Source organism: Melospiza georgiana, chromosome 2, assembly GCF_028018845.1.
Source record: "Melospiza georgiana isolate bMelGeo1 chromosome 2, bMelGeo1.pri, whole genome shotgun sequence".
NCBI lineage: Eukaryota > Metazoa > Chordata > Aves > Passeriformes > Passerellidae > Melospiza > Melospiza georgiana.
Window position 1 is genome coordinate 114,522,309 of NC_080431.1, and position 24,493 is coordinate 114,546,801.

General features: G+C 43.1%; 1 protein-coding gene across 1 annotated transcript in view; it reads left to right on the forward strand.

Moving 5' to 3' along the window:
- The first annotated feature begins 310 nt into the window (after positions 1 to 310).
- The window catches only part of LOC131080221 (V-set domain containing T-cell activation inhibitor 1-like), a 33,936-nt gene continuing 9,753 nt past the window's right edge, over positions 311 to 24,493 (forward strand). The window contains exons 1-4 of the mRNA XM_058018368.1: positions 311 to 362; positions 2,654 to 2,777; positions 21,807 to 21,882; positions 22,301 to 22,353. Of these exons, the coding sequence (XP_057874351.1) occupies positions 21,875 to 21,882; positions 22,301 to 22,353 (61 nt within the window). The 5' untranslated portion in view covers positions 311 to 362; positions 2,654 to 2,777; positions 21,807 to 21,874. The remainder of the gene's footprint in view (positions 363 to 2,653; positions 2,778 to 21,806; positions 21,883 to 22,300; positions 22,354 to 24,493) is intronic.

Genomic DNA, 24,493 nt, shown 5'->3' on the forward strand with positions numbered 1-24,493 from the left:
TAGGCAGTCCTCCTAGAAGGAACTGCAATATCTGAAGGCTGCATTATCATAAATAGCTAAATTCTGGGAAAAGATCAAAGGTGGATCCTGAGCTTTTTCTATTGGTAAAGTGGTAACTCCTCAGCTTTTTCTATTGGTAGTTTGCAAGAGCCTGTGTCAGCTGCACAGGCTATGGTGAGAGCTGAAAATATTTCCATGTATTCCTCAGCTTTGCTGGAGACACAGCCCCTGAATTCTCTGAGTCACTGCTCACTTACATCCTGCCCTGCTCCAGCACTTCCTCATTCACACAGGAGCTCCTTGCAGCAGCAGCACGTCTGGATCTCAGCACGGGCAGAGGGACACGGGGAGATCCCACAGAGGTAAGCAAGAGATCAAGTTTTCTATATTGGATGAGAAAGTGCTAAAATTTCAGTATTTGGGCTATGGGGTTTGGCTGAGGTCTTTTGCACTTGCTTCAGATGACGTTTCCATGGGTGGAAATGAAAAAGAAACCATGTGGATTAGGCTTGGGGGGTTGTTTTTTTATTCTTTGTCAATCGCAACAGTTTTCCAGAGAGGAAAATCTCCAGACTTAGGGGGTTCCCATTTGTGTAACTGCTCTCCCCTGTGCTGGCTCCCAGCTGGGGTGTGTGTGCTCAGACTGCAGGATGGAAAGAGAGGCCACCACTAAAACAAAAGGCATTTCCAACTAGTTCTCTCACTGAGCACCACTTTGCCTTTATTTCTGCTCTCATCTTTTTTGCTTTTCCTTAGCCGTTAAAGTGGCACACTGACACAAGTGACTGAACAGGGAGTTTAGTGAAATTCAGGGGACAAACACCAGGCTGAAAACAATCAAATCACACTTGCTGCCTCAAAATGTCACCAGAGCGAGAGCAAAAACTCAGGACATTCAGCAGCCAAGACAGAAAGAGAGCTCTGGGTGGCTCCTCAGGTTCTGAATGGTCTCTGTTCAAAATCTGCAGAGTAACAGCAGCTAAAAAGGAAGGCAAGAGGTCCCAGGGCGCAGGCTGCAGGTAGTGAAGAAGTCAAGTGTAAGAGTGACAAGACTAGAAAGAGCAAACAACTGCACAGGAGGGTTTTCCCAAACTGAGTCACTGTGGTTTCTATTACAAGTGGTGGTGGAGTTTGGAAAAAAAAAATAAAAATAAAAATAAACAAATTCTGTTGCACAAAGGCTCCAGAGAAACCCAGTGCCTTGGTTTTGACAGATTTATATTAGATTAATTAAAAAACAAACCACAAAACCTGCACAGCAATAGATGTGCAAGCCAATCCCTAGAACAAGGCATTTAAAACAGTTTTCCTATCTTAAAATCTAATTTTATTCTTGGTAGCACCTTGCTGCCTTTAGAGGGGACTGTCTGTACCCACCAAATTAATGCAGGGACATAGGAAGGCAGGAGAAAGACACCTGAGAGAAGTACAGAGCAACAAATGCCACAAAGATCAATTTCTCACACCTCCTCCGTGTGAACCTGGAACTCAGACCCCCCCTCAAGAGCCAGCTCATGCTAGGTAATCTTGCCTTTTTGAATGCTAAATAGAAATGTTTCACCAGTTGACTAAAAGTGAATCCTGAGGAAGAAGTGAAATGACAGAGCTATAGATTTCAGTTCCCATTAAATCAAAACTTGCCATTTTTTTGAGTTTATCTTGGTAACACTAGTGTAAGTAGTGCAAATGTGGAAATCAGCACATATTTTTCATTCCAGAGAAATTATTTATCTATTTCTGGAAAGGGAAAGGAGATGACAGGAAATTTTCTGCTCCTAGTGCTCTGTTTGTAATACAGACCAGGTTATTGGAATATTTGGCAAGATGAGTGTTACAAATAATTCTGTTAGGCTTTCCCCAATTGGGAAAGCCCTAAAAAAAGATTCCATGGGTATATACTACACTCAGGAGACTGATCTTTTGGGAAAAAAGTCACCAGTTCTGCACATTTTATCTCCAGAAAAGCCACTCAGTATTTGGTGGGAGGTGAGGGATGGGTGGGAGAAGAACATTTCATTCTGTAAAAGAAAAAACATATATATTCTTTAAGGAAAAAAGAAAAAAAAAGCCAATAGACAGGTGCAGTGAGCTCTTTAGCGGGCTTCTTGGATTTCCCCACCTTGTCACTCATCTACAGTTTTCTGCTAACATAAAACAGAAGCCAGAAAAAGTCCACAGAACCAATCAGTGCTGGAACACCTCCCCTCTGAACACAGATAGAGAGAATTGAGGTTGTTCAGCCTGGAGAGGGCTCTGTGGAGATCTCAGAGGGGCCTTCCAGGGGCTGCTACAAAAGAGACTTTTTACCAAGGCCTGTAGTGACAGGACAAACAACAATGATTTTAAACTGGAAAAGGGTAGATGGAGGTTGCATACAAGGAAAAAATTCTTTACTGTCAGAGTGGTGGGGCACTAAAATGGGTTTCCCAGAGAAGCTGTGGATGCCCCATCCTTGGAAACATCCAGGTCAGATTGGATGTGTCACTGGTGTAGTAGAATATGTCCTTGCCCATGGCAGGGGAGGTTGGAACAAGATGATCTTTCAGGGTCACTTCCAAATCATTCTATGATGAGTATTTAGACTCCTTTGAAAGAGTTTAGCTGGTTTTTCTTTCACACCCTTCTCACTTTCCTTTTCTGATCTGTGTTACAGCCCTCCCTCCCTGTCAGGACAAAGCACCTGCCTCCTGTGGAAGCTGAGCATCCCTGAACAGCCACCAAAGGTGACAGTCCAGGAGCTGGGACATGCCCATGACTGAGCTTTGGTTCAACAACAGGTGAGAGAAATAAGGGAAGGAGAGGAAAATGCATTAAACTGTCCTCTGAGCAATGAGATACTTTTCTGCTACCTTAAGTTAAATACACACACACACTTGAACACACCTCAGTGACTGTGCTCATCGAGCACTGACCATTTTCAGGGGCATTTGGGGCTGTGTACGCATTGTGAGTGTACCTGCTGTCATATTTTTCAAAGCAGCCTGAGCCTTAGAGAGTTCCATTCATTGATTTCAGGTCACATCTGCTCACATGTTTTTAAAACAGCACCTCAATACCTTGAGGCAAATCTTCACCTCAGAGCAAGGCGTGATGCAGGGGTGTCTGTACTGACAGGAGCTGGAGAAGTGCTGGAGCATTGCATGGGCATGAACTCGGCGTGCTGAAGGCCAGTTGTTCATTGCATCACTCCAATACTCAAAGTTTCACTCCAAATTCAGTTCTGTTCTGTACAAAAAGAACACTGGTGAGTGGTGTAATCCAGCTTTTGCTTGGTGTAGTTGAAGACTGCAACTTTATTAGAGAATGGGAAGGATGGAGAAAAAAGGTGAATTATTGATCTAGATAACTATTATGGGTCATAATCTATAGGGTTCTAATTTTTAAAATTCTTTCCACAACTTAGTTTTGCATGTATTTTCCTCTCACACCACTTCATGCACATGTTACAATGCCATTTTCCATATTATTTTATTCCACTTACAATTTCCTTGCAAGGCTGCTGAAAAGAGCACTCTAAATGAGACTCAGGAGACTGCTTGGTTGATTTTTTTTTTTTGGCCTCTCATCAGTTTATGAATATAGTTAATTAATTGTACAGTCCAAACACATTTCTCAGCTAAGTGCATTTAAATGTAATCTCCAACTCTGGCTTCTCTTCTAACATTTGAGCACCCCATGTTCTACATTGGCATGTGCTTAAGTTCTGTAAAAGCAAAATTGCTTTCAGATCCTTTATCAATAGTCTTGCCAAGCCAATGATTGATGCCACCACAGAGAGAGATCAGAGCTAAAGCCAAGCAGATCCCTCCCATTCTATCTCCAAAGAGAACTGATTTATTTTGACATCAGGAAAGGGAAGAGCACACAGAACTCCATATACTAGACAAGACCACCTTAAACTTGGTTGTTCTTCTCACCCAAATGCAATGTATTATCCAGAGGATGACATTTTCTTTAATTAGTAATAGCAACAATGAAGGGAAAAAAGGAGATGCCCAGAAGCATTTGAGAAACCCACAAGGTGAGAAGAAATGGAGACAGGAGTGTCACTTCTTTTCCAGCTCTATCACAGATCCGGCAAGGGCCATTCCATGGTTAATTCACTCCCATACACTCCTCACTCAGTCACCCACAGTGATGATTCTGATTTCTCAGGCTGCAAGCCAAGTTTTCTGGCAGCACTATAGGTAGCACTAGACTTTTACTTCACAGAGATTTTTGAAAGCAAAGCATGACCCTGTATGAATATAAAGGCCCATAGTGATAGGATCCATAGAATAGAATCTATCAGAGCTTCAACTGTCTTCTATAACAAAATCAATGTTTTTTACAGAATGATTTGTTTAAGATGAGGAAGGATTTTTTTTTCTCGACAAAAATTCTGCAATGACATGTGAGGATGGGAGTGAAAGCTCCCTGGGGTCCCCATGCTGTGTTGCATCTCTTGTACTTTTTAAATCCTCTGCTGGGAAAGGGAGCAGAGGCACGGAATTAAAAGCTTTAGGGCTAAAAGGTTTTCCTGGAAAGGTCCCCTCTACAGGACAGCTATGCCAAGCCAGAGAGTCAGGGGTCAGAATTTATTTCATTTTATCCCTAGGAGCCATGAAAGTCCCTGTGCTGTTACACATTTTACTGCCTCCTCCCCCATTTCTTCACTCACCACAGAGGAATGAAGCAGAAAACAGTGTGTTGATTTGTACTAGAGTGCTGTCATCTATCCAGTAAGGGTACCCTGGGGAAGCCTAATTCCATAAACATTGCTTGGACCCACTCTTGGGATCTATTTAAGCCAATGAAAGCAGCAGTGCCTTGCTGAGGACAAACTCCTTTTATTATACCAGGATAGAGCTGCATGAGTGCCAGGATGAAACCTTCAGAGCCTCAAACCAAAAAGCAAAACACCTAATTAAAGAGCTAGCAGGGCTGTATGGTAGGCCTACCTAGGGGATCTTTGAATTTCCTCATGGGAAACTTCTGTCCTCAAAGATTATCCTCCACACAGTTCATTTCACCTTTTGAGAACCTCACTGTGGCTACAATTTTCGTGGTGGTCACGGAAATAGACCATTTTATTACAGGTGTTTTCCAAATACTGCTCTCACTGAAGCTGAACAACTCAATTTAGATGCAGAGTGACCTGCAGGAGCTGATCCCAGTCAGTGCAGATTTGCTGGCTTGACATGGTTGGCAAAACTCAGTCACAGATGTGCCCCATACCTCAGAAGAGAGAGAAGGATCTAACTTAGGACAGCCTTGCTTAAAATTCAGTTTTATTAGCTTGGCTCCTATTTTCTCCCACTCTTCCGTGTTGAGAGATGCACGAAAAAGTTCTCACTCAGAAATAGCCCTCATGTGAAGGGTTATCTCCAAGGGTAAATGGACATTTAGCTCCGGTGTGCCTTGCATTTGCAGGCCATAAAATGCAGGGATTTGGGGATGAAGCAACTGTAAGAGACAGAGCTCAGGGAGGTAACACAAAAATCATGGCAAGGCCTCCACTGACTCCCTGCCAGCAAGGTGTGGATCAGACACCCCATGTCCTGCTCTTGTTAGGCCAGGGCACAGATTTCATCTTGGATTAGAGACACCCCATGTCTTGCTCAGGTTAGGCCAGGGCACAGATTTCATCTTGGATCAGTCACCCCGTGTCTCTCTCTGGTTAGGCCAGGGCAGGTATTTCATCTTGGATCAGAGATGCCCCATGTCTTGGTCAGGTTAGGCCAGGGCAGATATTTCATCTTGGATCAGGGACACCCCATGTCTTGCTCAGGTTAGGCCAGGGCACAGATTTCATCTTGGGTCAGAGACACCCCATGTCCTGCTCTGGTTAGGTCAGGGCAGGTATTTCATCTTGGGCGGCTCCTGAACAGGGCTGCAAGGCCCAGACATTTTGCTGTCCCTGAAAAACTGCATAGAAATAGGATTAGCTTCAATTTCTGAAACCTGTGTTATGTTTCAGAGCTGCTCTGAGGTGTTCACTGTCCTTCAGTTGCCAATTCAATCTCTCAAACGATGGTTTACATCTTGAGTGATTATAAAAAGGCCAACATGTAACACTCTTAGTCCTCTAAATAAACAGTCCTAGAAGCAGCGAGGTCAGCTTTGATTTCCTCACAATCTGGGGCATTGAAAGAGACAAATTTAACAAGGCTCTTCAAATCCCATCTGGTAGCAGAACAGGAATGTAAGGGCTCTGAACCACAAATGGGATCAGCATGTTAACATCTAGAGAAGATTTCTGTGAGTGCTCTGAGGAAGTGCTTCAAAAGTAGGTCATGTAAACATACCTGGAGTGCTTCCTACAGATCATTTCTCCCTTGGATTGAACTCAGAAGCTAGGAGTTTATTTGACAGCTGTCAGTTAAAGCACAGGACAAATCACACCAAATAAAAACTAGTTAACACAAATGTGCCAGCAAGGGGAGGAAATAAACCCAAACTTGTTCCATTATATATTCTCACAAATGGACATTTGTGTCTGCAGAAAGGGCAGCTGTAGTGTTTAATACTTAATGCCATTCCATAGTGCTCTAAAGATCCAAACACAATTCTTTGTTTGCCTGCATTATAATGAGGCCTCGAGATGTTTGGCAGCAGTCTGTAAAATATGCAAAATGCCATAGCTATTCAATTAGCACTTGGTACTTTCCCATCTGAGGACATCACATCCCTTTTCCCTCGAGAGTTAGGGATGCAATAGGTTGCACAGAAGTTCCACACAACACTTCTCCCCACTGCCCCAGTTGAAGTTACAAGATGCAGTTTGGGTAAGAAGTAGGTCATTGTCACATTCCTATCAAGGATCAATCAAGTTCCCATTGAATGCATCAGCTCCTTTTAGCAATAAGCAAAGACAATTTGGAGAATGAGTCCTGCCTTTCCAAATCAATGTTTCTGTGCAGTTTTCACCTCAAGTTTAGTCATTTCTAAAGGCCCAAGTCTGGCCATTTTTTACCACAACTACTCAGAACTCAAGCTTTGGGCTCATCGAAAAAATGGGGTTTCATGAAGAGCTGATAGCAAGAGAGGATGTGAATTTAGACAGTCCAGCTGTGGAAAACATCAGGGAAAACATCTCTTCCCAAGACCCACTCAGTTGCCACATCTGTCTATAATAATAGTTGCTACATCTGCCTAGCACATTGCAATGACAAAAATCCTCCAGGATACGGCTTTGTTAGACATCTCCCAGAAGTGCCTACTTCCCCAGAATCTGATGGCAAAGCAGAAAAATCAATTGTTTACTTTGGTAGCAACAGCTGTGCATTGAAAATATTGTGTTTTATGAGAGACTGACTCTCACACACTTTCAGTGTATTGGAAACACACTGAAAAGTAATTTAAGACATGCAAAAAAGGACATTCCTTCCATCCAAACAAAATATCCACAGCATACTACGAGATGCCAAAAGAGCCCAGTCAGACATGGTCCTGCCTCTATTTTGCATGTGGATAAATAATAAAGTATTTGGCCTATGATTTTAAACATTTTGTGCAAGAACAGAATAAAGGAAGGTAGTCCTTTCTAAGGAAAGTGCAGCAAGCATTCTTAACTAGAGAAACCCAGATATAAACAGTGATCTCACATGTGTCTTATTCTGTGTACAAAAAAAAAGTGTAGAATGTGAAGTGAATGTGAAGGAACACAGTTCCTTCAACTGATACTTTACACATCTTGCTTTCCCAGAGAACAGGGCTATCCACTGGTGTTTATAGTTCTCAATGAGAATGACAGGAGAGAAAGCTGAGATCCTGTCTCTGATTCAGGTCCGTGTGCACCTCAGGAGATCACTAAAGCAGAGAATATCAGAGGAGCTTGAAAGTAACCAGTTTCAAAGTTATAACAGCTTGGATGCTCAATGTTTTTGTCATGACTCTGGGAAATGTGAGCACAGAAACCTTTGAGAAGGCTGGCCCTGACACTACACAGCCATAACCTCCTACTCGGTTATGGATGGCCTCACGAATGACACTGCTTCTCTGGTATTCCAGGAGAAGATATCCAAGGATTCAGAGTTCTTAGGTGGTATTAGAGATTTCCACTCACACACCCCGTTGATTTTTGACATGGCTAGAACACCCAGTGCATCTTTCTGCCTTTTATGCTCCAAGACACATCATGCACCCAACCAGAAATTAGCTGCCATATAATACAAGTATTTAGCAGTGTTTCCAAAATCACTGCCACAGACACAATCACTGTAGTGCTCCAACCCACTTTTCCTGGATTTCCAAAGAACAGTTGTCATCTAGGTGATGCAAAACCTCATGACTTGTGCAAAACTCCAGCCAAGGGTTCAGAGGCTGCCAAAGCAGATGTGCCACAGGCTACTGTGGCAGAGGAGATTTGTGTCTGTGGCACTGGAACAGCTCCTGGAGCTACCCAGAGATACCAATCACAACTGTGGAGCTACAGCCTGTTCCTGCCATTGCAGGAGCAGGCACTGGATCATCCTAGGGGAAAAACATCTGGTGTGAGATAGCATCAGAGGATATTTCACAGGGTGTTGATCAATGGAAAGGAAAGAGCAGGAGTTCAAGGCAAGGATGAGTGTTGGGAGCAAGAGATGTCACACAAGCAGTGCTTCAGTCAGAGCACTGTCAAGACCCCTCAACAACACTGGTGAAGGTAAATGTTGCTGTTTTGGAAAGAAAAGGGCTCAGTCATTTGGGGAAAGGCAAGCACTAAAGACCCAGCTGTGGGGCAGTGCAATGCTCTGCTGAATTTTCAAGCCTTGTGTGGGTCGTGCATTTCACACCCTCAACTTCCACTTCAGGGCTAGTTGAAAACAGACTGCAAAACAAAGATCACCTAAAACTTTCACAGGGGGATTTCCTACATTGAAAGTGTAGAACCACAAAGAGGTTGGGCTGATCTTTCACAGCATGAAACCTTGTGGTTCTGCACAAACTGCTGCTCTTTCTTTCCAAGCCAGTGCTTACCAACATGCTCCAAACAGCATAAGCATCTAAAAGAGATGCTGTTTGGCATCTCTGAAGCTGAGAAAGATTTCATTTGGTGCACTCTAGACTGCAAAAAAGACAAGACAGCAGCAACCCTTGTGCTGCTCCCCTGCTGTAGATGCAGCTGCCTGCATAGCCAGCAAGTTTTCTTTAGAAAACAATCTCACACAGCTGATCCAGTGACTCACTGCTAAGGTAATTTGTTTGAGCCCAGGGCCATATCTAAAGGGACCACAGCACAGCTCACAGGATGACCCTTTGGCCTCCCAGGATGACCCTGCCACCCATTACAAAGTGACCACCAGATGCTATTGCAACACAAGACATCTGGGCAGAATTTATTAGCCTGATACCATCTGGCTGATTTCAGATATTCATTCTCCAGCCTATTTTCAGCTGTGTCCTACTTTCAGGACTCTCTGGTATTAAACATACTCACTGGTGAGAGGGTTATGTGGCTACAACCAAAATCAGCATCCTCTGAAGCAATGGGACAGTTCATTACCAGAGCTCCCTTCTCACTGAACCATTTCACCTTAGGAGAGCAAACTAAAAACTTTTTTAAAAGTCAGTAACTTTTAGGATTATATCCTCCCCCTAGTTCTTGGAAGCTATAATAAATTTACATATTGGGTTGTGATCTTCAGTTGTTAAGTTCAAGGTCTGGCTTAACTTTTCCCACTCTATCCCAGCTCAAAGATTAGGACCAGCCAATTGCACAAAGATGTAATTAACAGTTCACAACCTGGTTTCTTAAGAAGAGTAAGGTTTGTGGGATAAAGCAAAACACCTGCTCAATTCCTCCCTCTTCCCCCCAACATTCCTCTTAGCCCTTTGACAAATCTTGCAAAAAATAATAATAATAATAAAAAAAAAAACTCCAAAGAGATTCTCTTCTCAAGGCAAGAGAAAAGACAAAACTAAGACAGTCCTGTAAAGTCAGATCTTGAGTCCAGGGAATTTGTGTTAGAAAGCAAAAGCATTAACATCAGGAGACATCAGAGAACCCATACCAGCATTCATTTCCCCTTTCCATGCACTTCTGTGCACTTTTCTCACAGCACTTATGGAACAACTGTTTGCCTTCCCTCAACACAGTCTATCAGAGAATGTAACACCCAATGCAAAACATTTCTATGCCAACTGCTATCTCCCAGTTCTAAATTCATCCTTTGTAAAACCATCTCTAATGCTGCTGTAGCTGGGTTTTCTATTCTCTCTCCCAGTTACCCCAGATAAGGGCTTGCAAGAGCTGATTTGCAATAGGAAAGGGAAGACACAGAAAGAAATTGCAATAAGAAAGGTGACAGCATAAGAAATTGTGGCTTCCATCTTACACTGTTCCTTCGCTTTCTCCTGGGGGAAGAGACCTTTTCCTGTCCACTGGGGGAAAGGGGAGAGCTGGAATGGAAGGAGCTGGTTTGGATTTTTAAAACCAGAGCTGTTGGTCGTCTTCCAATTCTAGAAGAAAAACACTTCAACCAAGTGTGGCTTTAATTTAAAAGATCATTCACAAAAAAAAAATCCTGCTGAAGTCCTACAGTCTCCAACAGGAAAACCAAGGCACTGAACCACCACAGAAAAAGCAAAAGTAACACACAGCCCTTCCCCTCCAAGACACATGCACAGATGATAATAATGAAACAAATTTCAGCAGGCCCCCACATAGACCTAAAGGAGAGAGCAGGTAATATGAAAAATAATTTACATGCACACAGCCGTGGGAAGAACAGGGCACTGTTGTCAGAAGAGGGTAGAAGGGAAGATGCCACCTCATTCTCATGCCATGGTGCTGAGCAGAAATGCATAAGCAGGAAGCAAACACGAGTGGTCTTTTAGAGAGGTTCAAAACAAAGGAGTTCCTTGCTTTGCTTCCAAATCCCCAGCCTTTTACTTTGAAAAGCAGCCAGCACCTCCCTGTGTGTCTGTGATTACAGTCAGGGGTAAAAAAATGCTATGAATGCTCTTGCACTAATAACAGAAATTGCTCTTTTGCTGGTGGGACAAGAATGAGACAAGATCTGATCATGCTTGAGAGATGGGTGCCTAGATAGAAAATCATTTGGCTGAACTAAATCTGAACCAGGCATTAAAAAGATCTGAAAGCTTTAAGAGCATTGAGGAAACATTCCAGATCATGGGGCCTGCAGGAAGTGCTTGTGATCCCCACTCTTCCTTCTCCAATTTACACAAATTTACTGTTATAGACATTTTATTCAAAAAAAAAAAAAAATAACATGCACCTCAACTATGAAACCAAAAGTCTACACTTTTTCAGCACCTGGGCAAAGTACCTCTGTATGGGTGTTCTGCACTTGGAACAATTATTTGCAGATTAGCAAAAGAAGCATGAAGTGCTTACAAGCATTTTTAAGGGCCTGTGCTTAGGATCCTGTTCACATCTCTGACAAGCAGAAGTTAATTGGACATTAATATTACCATGGCTGTAACACAGCCATACAACTGCAAGCTTTCTGCTCCAACACCAGAGCAGCTAGGTTTAAAAGAATGTGTAGGCTTCAGCTTCATAAATATTTTCAAAAAGCAGGGGTTGGGAAAGCAATTCCATGGGGAAGTGGGGGTCAGGTTTAAGCCTGCAATATTTGGCAACTCTCAGTCTTATTTTTGTCACTGGTTCAAGAGCCCATGAACCACTAGGAGTCCATCCTTTTACTACTACAAAGTATTCCATTAATACTTTGTGCTTCACAATGGGCATCTATGGAAAAAGCCAAGTTGGGCTCCTGGAGAAAGGAACAGCTTTTCCATTTCTTAATTATTTACACATCTGGTTTTTAACTTCCTTAAAAAAAGGTGCCATTGGAACGTGCAGAAGTATGAGAGATAATTCAGCAGCACACCAGAGATACTGAGTACATGCTATGAACCACTTGGGAAAAGTTACTCTATAAACAGCTCCTCTGTCCTTGAAAAGTTCTCACAAACTGCAGTTGCAGGTCTTTTACAAGAATTGTGAGAAAACAAACCTCAAATAAAACCCAGACAGACACCTTCACTTTTACTTTAAGAGAGCAATGCTCCTTGAGAGACCAGCTCAGGCAGAGACCAGCTCCTTTGGGTTCCTAAGCTCTGACATCAGTGAGCTAATTATTATCATTGATTGACCCCAGGATTTGTTCCAGGTCTATTAAATCTTTGTGATGAACAGTTGCTCATAAACATGTTCAAACAACTGCATTTAGTAGCTGAAAAACACTGGCTGTGACTCAGGTGGTTTCTGGTGCTCAGGGTTTATCTTCCAGGCGTGCAAACCTCCAGCAAGGGACTCTGTCACCTCAGTCCCCATAAAGTGAACATTATCCTCCAGGGAAGAGCCAACAAAAGTTACACCTGCCTTGATTAATTTCAGTTTCTGTCTCTCCTCTCACCCTGAAGTTCCATTTTCAGACCCACCATTCGCAGCATTTCCACATCCAGTGCATAGGCTGCTAATTAGCCTCGTTTACCTGTCAGGCTCATCAATTTGTTGATGAATACTTAACTCCCTCCTGTAGAACAAAAGCATTTTCTGAACTTGGTCCAAGTTTCTTCCTCTTCTTGTCTGATAAGAAATATAATTACAATTATTTTGGCATTTCAAGTCAGGGATGAGATATATTATCTTAACAAGTCTGATAGAGGAAAAAAATAAATTGACTACTGAGGCTTGGTGAGATTGTTATATGTATCACTAACAACCACATCTTGTAGAAAGAACCTCTTTTTGAGATATTATAAAATAAAAATAGCTAAGGGAAGAGAAGAATCACAATAGGGAAAAGAAACTGGTAATCCTGGAGCTTCTTGCTAGCAAAAATAAACATCTGTATGTCAGGATTTTCCCTGCTCTCACAATATTGGGCTGGAAAGTCATTTTGGAGAATAGAAATTCTCTGGCATTTGTGTGTTACACTTCCTCCTATTTAAGGCATCAAACAAAAGTAATAAAGGCATTTTATTGACTATTCTGTCAGCTCAAAGCAGTCTCTTGAACCTGAAATAGTTTCTCTTCTGCTTCCTAAGAAATTCCCCCAGAATTTCCCTTTCTCCCTCTCCCTTTTGATTAGGCTATATCCACTACCTGGATACAAATCTTCCAAGGGAGGGAGTTTTCCTCTTTCCTTCCTTGGGCTGATAACATTTACCAAGGGGGTTTCATAATCCTGGCTCTGTGTGAAAGACAGCTGCAGACTGGACAGGAAAAAAACCCCACACTTTTAAAATGGATCATTTTGGAGCTTTACAATCTTAACAGCTCAATACTGTTCATAGGATGGTCTGGGTTTTCAGGGATCTTTAAGATCATCTCATTCCAGCCCCTCTCCATGGGCAGGAACATCTTCCACTAGACTGGGTTGCTCAGAGCCCCATCCATCCTGGCCTTGGGCCCTTACTTGGTGTTCAGTAACTCAATTATTGTCAAATTACATCCTTTCTAAGTTTTCCTTGCCCTTTCCATCATTTCAGGCAGCAATACCCTCTTGACTCTGCTTTTCCAAGAAGCCTGAACCAGCCTTGTGCACATCTAGCTGTGCATGCACCTCGTCCCTCTGGGGGAGCTTGGTAACAAAGGAAGAGCTCGAATAATTCTGTGATTTCCACGCAGGCAGAGGAGCTCAGCCCGTTGAATATTGGAGCTGCAAACTATTTGAAGAAATTTAAACTAGGTGGAGATATTTCAGTGTAGGGAGGTTTCTGCAAGTAACAGACTAACCACAGGATTAGGCTTCCATCCTCATTTTTAACAAGACAAAATTGTTTCCCTTAGGGAATCTCTAATCCAGGTGGCACAAAGCCCTTTAAGGCAAGTAGTAACTGCAATTGCAGGGAAAGGCCATGAGAAAAAGCAAGGCAAAATACCTGCCAACCACACCCATACTGTGCAAGAACTTCCCACATATTTCAACCCATTTTGGTCCTTCTTGCCAGTATCTGTCTTATGAGGAGGTGTACTCAGGAATTCCTACCATTTGACATAATTTATACATAATTCATGTGTGGAAGGCTGGAGGAAGGGTAGAGAGGTATTTTTATTTCACCCATCTTCTCTCCTATGCCAATAGGTTTCTCTCCAGTTTGTATCTAGCAAGAACCTCACACACATCCAGTCAGTAAGAAGGTGAAATGATCATTTCAGAGATTGTAGCACACTTGTAGAGAAGCTGAGCTCTCTGCCCCAAAGTGATGCTAGTAACCCAGACTGGATCATCACGCCTCAAAACCAAGTCTCATTTTTACATCTCCAGATGTAAAAGTACTTTAGAAGTATTGATATTGCTCACTGAGCAATAATAATACTTTAGAAGTATTAGTATTGGTCAGTGTTGTATTAATCCAAACATTTTCACTGATATGAGTTAAACTAATAATGCTTCCAGGACTCTTTACATAATTTAATCTAAGAATCAGCTTAGCTGCTTGGTTGTTGAATACTCCAGAGTCAGGCAATATCACTGATTTAAGGCTTAGTTTGAGCAGGTGCTAGAGGAAAAAAAAAAAGATCCCAGTGAAGAAAAAAAATTAAATCCTTATCTTAACATTCTAGCCCACAATATTTCTATAGGTTAAACAACACTAAAATAAACCCTTATACAGAGAGTATTAGAAGCAGATGTTCAGGCAGGAACTGCCTCCAAAATAAGAAAAAAATACATAACATAGATTCAGCTGAATGAATCCTTTTCTCTTTCTGCATTGTCAGTTGGGAGCTACTTTTTAAGGCTACATTTTCCTAAGAGGTAAAGCTTCACACTCCTGTGCCTTTTTCACATAACTAATCTCTTGAAAGAGATCTTTATTCTTGAGAAAAATAATTTATTCACCAAAAGAGGAAAAAATATATTTTGTTGGAACTGGAAGACAAAGAGCAGTGGAAACTCTCAGAAAGGCAAAAAGGAATTGAGAAAAAGAAGAACTTTTGTAGGAGCTGTCAGAAGGACTTTACAAACAGGAACCAGGGCTTTTCTGTCTCATTCCAGAAGCTTCATCAAAGGGCATGATAGCACCACAGACCACTAGTCACAAGGAATAAATCTGACCCAAGAGCACAAGGGTCAAGGAAGGGATACATATATATATATATATACATATATATATATATATACACACATACATATACAAACATATATACATATAAATACATTTTATATATATATATATATATATACACACACACTTATACTGCTTAGGCTGTGCTTCCTGAGGTGTCACAGTGTCTGATCTGCAGAACTCAGTCCCAGAAGGGCTTAGGACACACGAGACAGGGATAGGTGGGGCTGGGAACACTTCCTAGGGATTTAGGGGGAAGAAATCCCTCCCTATGCCAAGAGTCTTTGCAACAGGAAGAAAGGAAATGGAAGGCACTGCCCTGCCCTGCCGTGCAGCAGCAGCATTCTCTTGAAAAGTTAAATGCTCAAAAGTTATCTCACACAGAGAATAAAGCATGTCTTAAGAGAATGGGATGAGGGCCCTCTACTGAAAATTACAGACAGATGTCATGCCAAACTGTCTAACCCTGACCCCAAATGTTGGGATCTTTAGCTTATCAGAGTGACCCCAAGAAAAGTTAGAAAGTCTCTTTTGCCAGCCCTGCGCTTGAAGAATGAGTCAGAGCTCTTCATTTCTCAGTCTCAAGGTTGTTTATTGTTTCTTATCTATAAAAAATTTTCTCCTGCCCTGCCAAGGTCCGTCCAGCAGGACAGTTCCAGGCACTCTGCCCGCCCTGGGGCAGTGTTATGTCTTTACACTAAAAACTACATGTACAATATTTACAATTACTTCCCAATACCTATCACCTATGTTAGACAGTGAGCTTCTACTTTAAACCAATCCAAAAGTGCCAACATCACAGCAGAAGATGGAGGCCAAGAAGAAGAAGGAGAAAGGCTGGACATTCCCAGTTCCCTCCATCTTGCCTCCTGAACCCCCATACCAGAAACCCCAAAATCTACTTTTCCACCCCTTGATAACTTCACTATTATTCTACCTAAACTGTTGTGGCTTGCTGATCTTCATCTAAGGTTGGTAATTTGCTCCACGGGTCATAATCAAACCCACAGGTGTTTTGGGCTCTGTGCCAGGGTCCCTGAGCCCCCTGGCAGGGGTCTTGGCTGTCCTGGACAGCCAGAGGGATGTTCTGGGTTCCCACACCCAAAGGCAGCAGAGACACGACATCCCTCTGGAACGAGCACAAAAATCCTCCTCGTTCTTGGATTTGCCTCAATTGCCACAAGGCAATTGAGCAGATGGCAGACACATTTCTCAGAAATAACAGCTGGATCCATGGATCTTGACTGTCTGAGAATTCAATCTGACCAGACTTCAGATGAAACCACCAAATAGCCACAAGGCTGTAGCTTCATTTGCCGGGGGTTGAATTCTGCTCACTTGCATACCAAGAGCGTGCTTCCTTCCCCCTGAAACTTGAAACGAAACGTGCCACTTTAAGCATCAGTCCCCTGAGCCTTCAAACTCTTCCCATTTTACAAAGCCACAGACTACCTCAGTTTAGTCTGAGAGCTATTTAGAATGGCTGTACTGAAATCAAGAACACAGTCTAGTTTCCCAAGGCTTCCAGCCTGCTAAGTGTCCAAGGTCACATACAGCCTGGTTTTTGCCAGACACCTCTAGAGTTTTGCTATTTTCCTTCAAACCCTTGGGAAGGTGTTTATTTGTGTTTGAATTCTGGAAACTGATCCATTATAAACTGAAATCCCTGTTTTCCCTGCACATTTTATTTCCATGCCCAGAGATAAATTCCTCTTTACCAATGGTGTTTATTGAAAAGCCAGGGAGACTCCAAGTTCCTGCTGCAGGACCTGTATGTGGTACAGTGGAGCAAACAAAGGGCAATGGGGTGGGAAAGGGTCTGGAGCACAAATCTGGTGAGGAGCAGCTGAGGATGCTCAGCCTGAAGAACAGAAGGCTCAGGGAAAGCCTAATCACTCTACAATTATTTGAAGCAGGCTGTAGCCAAATGAGGGTCAGCCTCTTCTCCCAGACAGCAAATGACAGGAGCAGAAAGTGGCCTCAAGTTGCAGCAGGGGAGGTTTAGATTAGATATCAGGAAATAAGTTAAGGGTTGTAAAGCACTGGAACAGGCTGCCCAGGGAATTTATGGAGTCACTATCTTTGGAAGTGGTCAAAAAAATGTGCAGAGGTGGCACTTGAGGGCATGGTTTAGTGGTGAGCACAGCAGTGGTGTTGGGTTGACAGGCGGACTTGATGATCTTTGATCAACTTCAATGATTCTTTGATTCTACAGCTTTCCACCAGGAGCAAACCATCCACCATCACTCATTCATTCGTTGTTCCCAGAAGGAAAATCTTTTCAGACCAGAAATGCCTTTGGTAACCTTTCAGTCCCCAGAGCCTGTTTGTGGCCCGCAACAAGCCTCAAACAGGCAATGGGAAATTCCAGCAGCGTGGGGAAACACAGGAAAGCCCAAAGGCAGCACCCCACCCACCACCTCCACAGCTGGGCTGGTGTGACTGCACACAGAGCCACAGTGCTCAGCAGATGAGGGAAATTCGGAGAATTACAACTGCATAAAGTTTGCTAAAACAAACAAACATGAAAACCAGGCCAGTCACCCACAGTAGGGCACCTGAAAAGCAGGATCCCAATCCAAACTCAGCTGTTACCACAGCACATTTTGCAGCCTTTTGAAGCATTTTGAAGCCCCAGGCAGTCCCCCAAGGAAGCAGAGGACACTCCTTCCTTCCCATTGCCTTGGACCACAAGGGTGGCTACAGAAACACTCACTGCCACCACCCAAACTGCCAGAAGATTGCTTTCAAATTAGGGCAACTTCAGAACCTAGAATCCTTGAAGAGGAAGCCACTGTTGGTTTTGACTATATATCAGCATGTATCCCTCTCCAAAATGTATTAAATCCCTCTCCTTGCACTAATTACAGGACAGGCCTGTAAATGATGCCTCATGTTGTTTATAGGTTGCTTTCAGATGAGACCAGAAGTAATTACCCAGTTTCGGTACAGGCTGTTGCATCATAAAACTTTCTCTAAGAAACCAGAGTGTAATTTCCACTTGCAAACTCACTCATTAGCTTTCTATTAACTAATGGCTTTTACCTAAATGTAATAGGACTGTTACTGTGGTTACACGAGAGGAGAGCATTTGAAGAAATGACAGAAAATGGCCTTGATGTGGGTAAGGAATAGCAAGGTGGCATTTTCCAGCTCAGGGTACACTCAGGATTTCACAGAGTCACGGAGAAAGGTGCCTCCTCAACCCTCCTACAAGCACCAGTAACAAGAGTCACTTTGCATAAATCTGTTCTTAAAGCCAAAGGTATGCAAGGGAGGGAGGGCAATAAAAAACATGCTTGAAAAAAATTACCAGTGACTAAGCTACCAAGCCTTGCCAGGTGCGCAATGAGAAGTTTCCACCTTGGCAGGGGCCTTCATTCATCTGTGGGTGATTTTGGCTAATCCTCTCAGAACTGCTGCTGCCTTCTCCAGCCGGTGTCTGCTCCACCTTGCCCAACATTCATTCAGTGCCCAGTGCTGGATGGAAGTGCCAGGGGAGGTGGAGGAGCTGACAAAGCAAATCAGTTCCTTCAGTTTGTGCTGCCCACTTAGCTCACAGCCACTTTGATATCAGTGGCACACTCTGTGGTCACCACACACGGAGAGTTTCAGTGCTCCAACAGCAGCATTTAGACCCTTTCTCACCCCATCCCTCCTGCACTGCAAAGGGACAATTGGAATCCATTTGCTTTGGGACACAAAGCCCTGATGTTCTGCTGGAAACATTTGGTTACTTCACTACTTGATTGATTTAATTTTAATCCAGGCTGAGCTAGCGTGCTCAATACATGGCCTTGCACATATGACACAAAAGCTGCAATCTGACACAAAGATTGTCAAGAAGATCTTAATTTTACAATTTAATCACATGCTTTACAAGTTAATAATACATCTTACAATTTAATAATATATTTTAATTGCACCCAATGCCTAATGTTATTTCAGGTAGGTTAGCATGTTAAAGAGTTACTAATTATCATTTGAATTCTTCATGAAGTGATTATTCATTGAAAGTCTTACTTTATTAATTATTTTAACCTCTGGAAAAAGATGTCCTAAATAATTCCTAGAGATAATTTAAATGACCAATAAATGGGTCAAATTTTAAATTTGTAAAAAAATTAGAAAGAAAAAACAGTAAGTTTCCAAGCTTCCATTTAATTTAAACCAGGAATGGAAAATAAGAAAAATGAAATATAAAATACAAAGTTTAAAGTGCTTATCCACATGATACATCTTACACCAGCTCAGCTGAACAGACGGGAAGAGATCTCTCTTTTGGGATACTGGGAACATCAAGTTAAGTCAGCTCAAACCAGAAAGAAATGTTATTTCAACTAAACAGCACTGAATTCAGCTAAATCAAGGGTCAGGTGCTCCAGCTAGACCATCTGAAGCATTCCTGTGCTTCCTTAAAAAGGCCTGCATTGCTCTCCTTATGCACAAGCTTCACTCCAGTGGGGAAGTGACACCAGCACGTGGATGGCAAGAGAGCTCAACATCCCAAACTGTGTATCTTAATTCTGATCTCAGTCACTCCCCAGTCCAAAACTTCCAAAGAGGCATTTCTGAGAAGCAGAAACTCCACAGGGAGTCCGTGGGAGGATGGCAGCCAAAGGCAGGACACAAACAAAACAGCTCTGCTGGAACAGCCACCCTGCTTCTCCTGGAGTCAGAATCAAATCTGACAGAAAATGACTGATGCTCCAGAATAATAATGCAACTTCCAGGAGGCACCCAGGTTTTCCTGGAGTCAGAATGAAAACTGTCAAAAAATTATTTACCTTCCAGAGGAATGATACAACTTTCAGGAGCTCCTGCCCTGTCTGCTGCCACTGCACCTTTTAAAAGGCCTGTTAGCTGGCCTTTTAATGTTTAATTTAATGCCAAAATGTTTAGCTGTTTCTGAATAAGGAGATTATCATAAGGACCACTTGTATGTAGAGAGAGAGCGGACATGGCCACAGTACCACAGAGCAGGATTGTCGCAGACATCTTTTATGAAAAATCCTTTCCTTAGGATTTTTCCTCTTGAGAAGCTGAGAGGCCTCAGGAACAAAATGTAAACAATGGTTATCTGCTGCTGTGGAATGCAACAGGTGCATCTGTGATTAACCCATGTTGGATGTTTGTAATTAATGGCCAATCACAGCCCAGCTGGCTTGGACAGAGAGCCGAGCCACAAACCTTTGTTATGATTCTTTCTATTCTATTCTTAGCCAGCCTTCTGATGAAATCCTTTCTTCTATTCTTTTAGTATAGTTTTAATGTAATATATATCATAAAATAATAAATCAGCCTTCTGAAACATGGAGTCAGATCCTCATCTCTTCCCTCACCCAAGAACCCCTGTGAACACGGTCACACAGGACCTGCTTGGCCAGACGCCCTCAGCACGGCCAGACCTCCCTGCTGCCTGACAGGAGAGGCTGCTGGGGAACCCTGGTCCAGCAGAACAAATTTGCTCCTGGTATTTTGGCAGCTTTATGAGGAATGGAACATCTGCAAAAAGCTGAGAGGGCAGATAAACTCAACTCTTGTCACAGGCAACAACAATGGCAGGACACAGCCCCAAACTGCACCTGGGGAGGGTCAGGCTGGACGTCAGGAAGAATTTTTCACAGGAAGGGTGTTAAGCTGGAGGTGGTGGAGTCAGCAGCCCTGCAGGTGCTCAAGAAAGAACTGGTGGCACTCTGGTCTGGCTGACAAAGGTTATTCTATCTCAGAGGCCTTTTCCAACCTCGATGATTCTGCAAGAGGAGCAGCCATCAGTGGCTCAGTTTCATTGACAACAGGTAGGCAGGAAGGAAACAAATATGGAATAAACTTCCATAAATGTACACCCTTGCCCAAAACCTCCTCCAGTGGGGAGGGAGGCAACCACAGGAGTCCAGCAGAGACAGGCAGGACACACTGTTGATGTCAAAGAAGCCAACGATGGCAGATGGTTTGCATTGAGTATCAGGAAGGGGCTGTTGAACAATTCATGAGCAGGGCTTGACCATGAGGAGAGAGAGAAGAACACAAATCCAGGTCTTGCCCTCCCCAGGAAGCCACACTGTGCCAGGAGCAGCAGGCAGGGGAACAGCACCAGCACCTTCCCCACACAGAGCTTCCTCAGTGGGAAGAGAATCCTGGATAAAACACTGCTTCCACCATCAGCATCATCTCTGGGCACACAGACAGGAACAATCACTCTGATATTTGTACTCTTTAATCTACAAGATCCTATGAGGAAAAGGAAGCCCAAACTCCACATTCGTTCCCATCTCCACTCCTGCTCCATTTTGGATTTTTTCCTGAGAAAGTACCTGTTTTAAAAGCCTCCTCAAAGAAAATCTTTTCGTTTTCATTACAGGCTCATTATTTTGTTGGGAAATGTGCAGCTTTGGTGGTTTTCAGCAGTTTGTAGGATGGTGCCTACATCTCCTGATAAATACAACACCCATCAGGTTTCTCCACTTTCTACTCTCAGCTGGCTGCAGAATAAAAATCCCATCACTGGGCTGAGAGCTCAGGGCTAGTCAGTGCAGGGCTTGTGAGTCACATCCGTCCTACACAGGAAAATACATTCTTGGAATTGCAAGAGTGTGTGCAAAAAACCCAAAAGTAACACACAGTGAATCTACAAACACAGACTGTAAATGATATATACCCAGAAATTATATAACACCCTGCATTTTACATACACCAGGTGAAAGAAAACAGCAAATGAAGCACCAGTAAATAACCTATTCTCTCTTATAAGGAACACTTCTAACAAGAATTAAGAGCCTTTCACTCTTTTGCAGAGACATAAGTGGCAGCTCACGTGTCTGGTGAAGCTCCTGACAGATTCCCAAGGGCTAGGAGGCACAAAATGAAATGGTAAGTTATGCTTTTCCTTGGGCTGTGAAGGAGCTGAAGGAACTTGGGAGCAGAAGGAATTTCATTTAATTACCAACAGAAAATAATCTCAAGATCAAACTATGACTACGTAGATGCAATTAACATTGTATGTGAAGGCGGGAGGGAAGTGCAGGTCTGGTGCTGGCAAATGAAGCCTTGCCCATCATGAACACTGAGAAACCTCAGTTCTACAGGCAGCAGATAAAACCCACGCCAGGACTGGATGGCAAAACCAGCCAGGGTTTCTAACCCACCCAGCTTCATATCCAAATTACCTTCACAGAGGAAGGAGCTGGGAAAGATGGCATAAATTACACCAGAGGAAAGGTCTTTGATCTCTGCTCTAGCAACCTAGCAAGGCATTTGACCTTTCTCTCTTCTCTCTCCTCCTCATTAGGGAGACTGCTCTCTGGATGGTTGCCTGCTCACTGCTTGCTTCTCTGCCCAGAGGTAAATATTCCATAGTGCACACCCAGGAATTTGCAGAGGCATTTACATGCAAACACAGAAGCTGCAAGCAGAACCTTGGAGCAAAACAGAACAAATGAATGCATTGCTTTACATATATTTCATCACAATCCAAGGTTTGCAAGTACAGGTCGTAACCCTCAGATAAACTTCTGTATCCAAAAGAAGTGGTTTTCAAATTCAAGGTGTTTCAGACCCATAAACCTTTACCTATAAAGTTTATCCTGCCACATCCTTAAAAGTACCCTATCATTTTAATGATATTAAAGACTACTTGGAATCTCATCCTTTACAACCCCAAACCATCTTGCAGCTGCTTAGCTCTACCAGAGTTGACTTTCTGAATTACATGAATTAGATACCATCTTCCCTATGAAAAGGATAAACCAGTACATGTTGTTGAGAGAACTTTACACAAGATGCAGTTTCCTTATTGATGTTTAAAGACAGCAGTAGTAAGATCTCTGTGTGTGGTCAGGACTCCTCTGTTTACCCACAAGTGCCTCACATTTGCCACTGTGGTGGTTAAGGATGCTACACTTCACCTGGAAAACAAGGGGGGAACAAAAAACCCAATCTTCATGAGCTTCCCTGAACCACACTTTGATTGCTGAAGCAGGAGTTTTCTCTCATTACAGGAATCTTACAGATTGGCTAAATTGTCACATCCAACTTCATCTTAACAGGCTTAAACATTTCAGCAATATTTAAAACACATTTATTTTTTTTAAATCCACAAAATAAACTCATCCCACTTTTCTTACAACTGCAAGTGAAAGCTGTGTGGCAACATTCATCTCCAAGACGGAGAACTGCCCCTTCCATGTGCAAAGCTTTCTTGACAGGGAAGATGAGCATTATTAATCCTGATGTACACACCTCAGCAACAACTGCCACCACAACTACTCCAGTTTTCTGGCCAGGAATCTCCCTGCTTCCACATCTCCTGCTGCAGCAACAGCCTCAGTGGGAAGCTTTACCAGCACTTTAACAGGACTTTTCTTTTTAAGACATCTGGGGGCAAGTCAAGTACCAGTCCTTATAGAAGTCTGTTCTCCCCATCTACAAAAGACCCCTTGCAGCTGTGGGCTGATTAAATAACTCCTTCCAGCAGATTTCAGTCACCTGCTCTCATCCCAGCCAGCTTCAGCAGTGCCTCCTTTTCTGCCTCCTTCTGCCCTGATTTTACCAGCTGGAAGCAGCAAGGGCAGGGTGGGCTGAACCCTGTGGGTGTTTTTAGGGTCCTCAGGAGCGTTACAGGGTTTGTACACCGTGCCATGGAGGAGAGGGAATGGGTATGGCTCAGCTCAGATATGCTAAATACTGCTGTCCTGCACCTTCAGAGAAAGAATCAAGAGGGAAAAGGTGCACTGCTAAAACCAGTATCAAATGTACAGTGTCCACAGCTAGGATGCAGGACCCACACCCTTCCTCCCTCCTTTGCTCAGTGGGAGAATCCTTATTGTCCATTTTTCTGAATGGACTGAATAGAGCTACAAGCTCTGTTCATCATCTTCTCTTCATCCAAAAAGAGGTGGATTTGGGATGCATTGCAAGCACTCTCTCTCCCACAGCACCCTGCAGACAGGACCTTTCCCACCAGGGAAGTCTCTCTCCCTCCTCCTCTGGAGGCTCCTTTCTTCCCCTGCAGCAGCCTCAGGCACTCTCGTCTCCCGCTGTGGTTTCCTGACCGTGGTCAGGCTCAGCCAGAACCACAATCTGCTTTCACACATGGCCATGCCCTGGGGACACTGCTGAGCACAGCCTTTCCCTGCCAGGATCAGGAGGAAAGGGCTGCAGATGGTATTTCGTGTTCTGGCTCAAATGTTTATTATTTCTTATCTATGTTAGAATCTTACAAGCTGTGAGTTCTACAGCATCCTACTAACAAGCTACAAAATGGCCCTATATCTATCTCTACAAGGTCTTTTAAGGAAAAACTATCCAATTAAGAAATGACACCTGAACTATTTTTACTTTTAACCCAATATCTAATCACTCATGTCCCACAATGCAGAATTTTCTGTCCAATTACAAAATACCACCCAAACCCATGGAGCAGAAGGTGTAGGAGGACCAGCCTCTGCCCTAAAACCTCCAACTTAGCTTTATATATTATCAC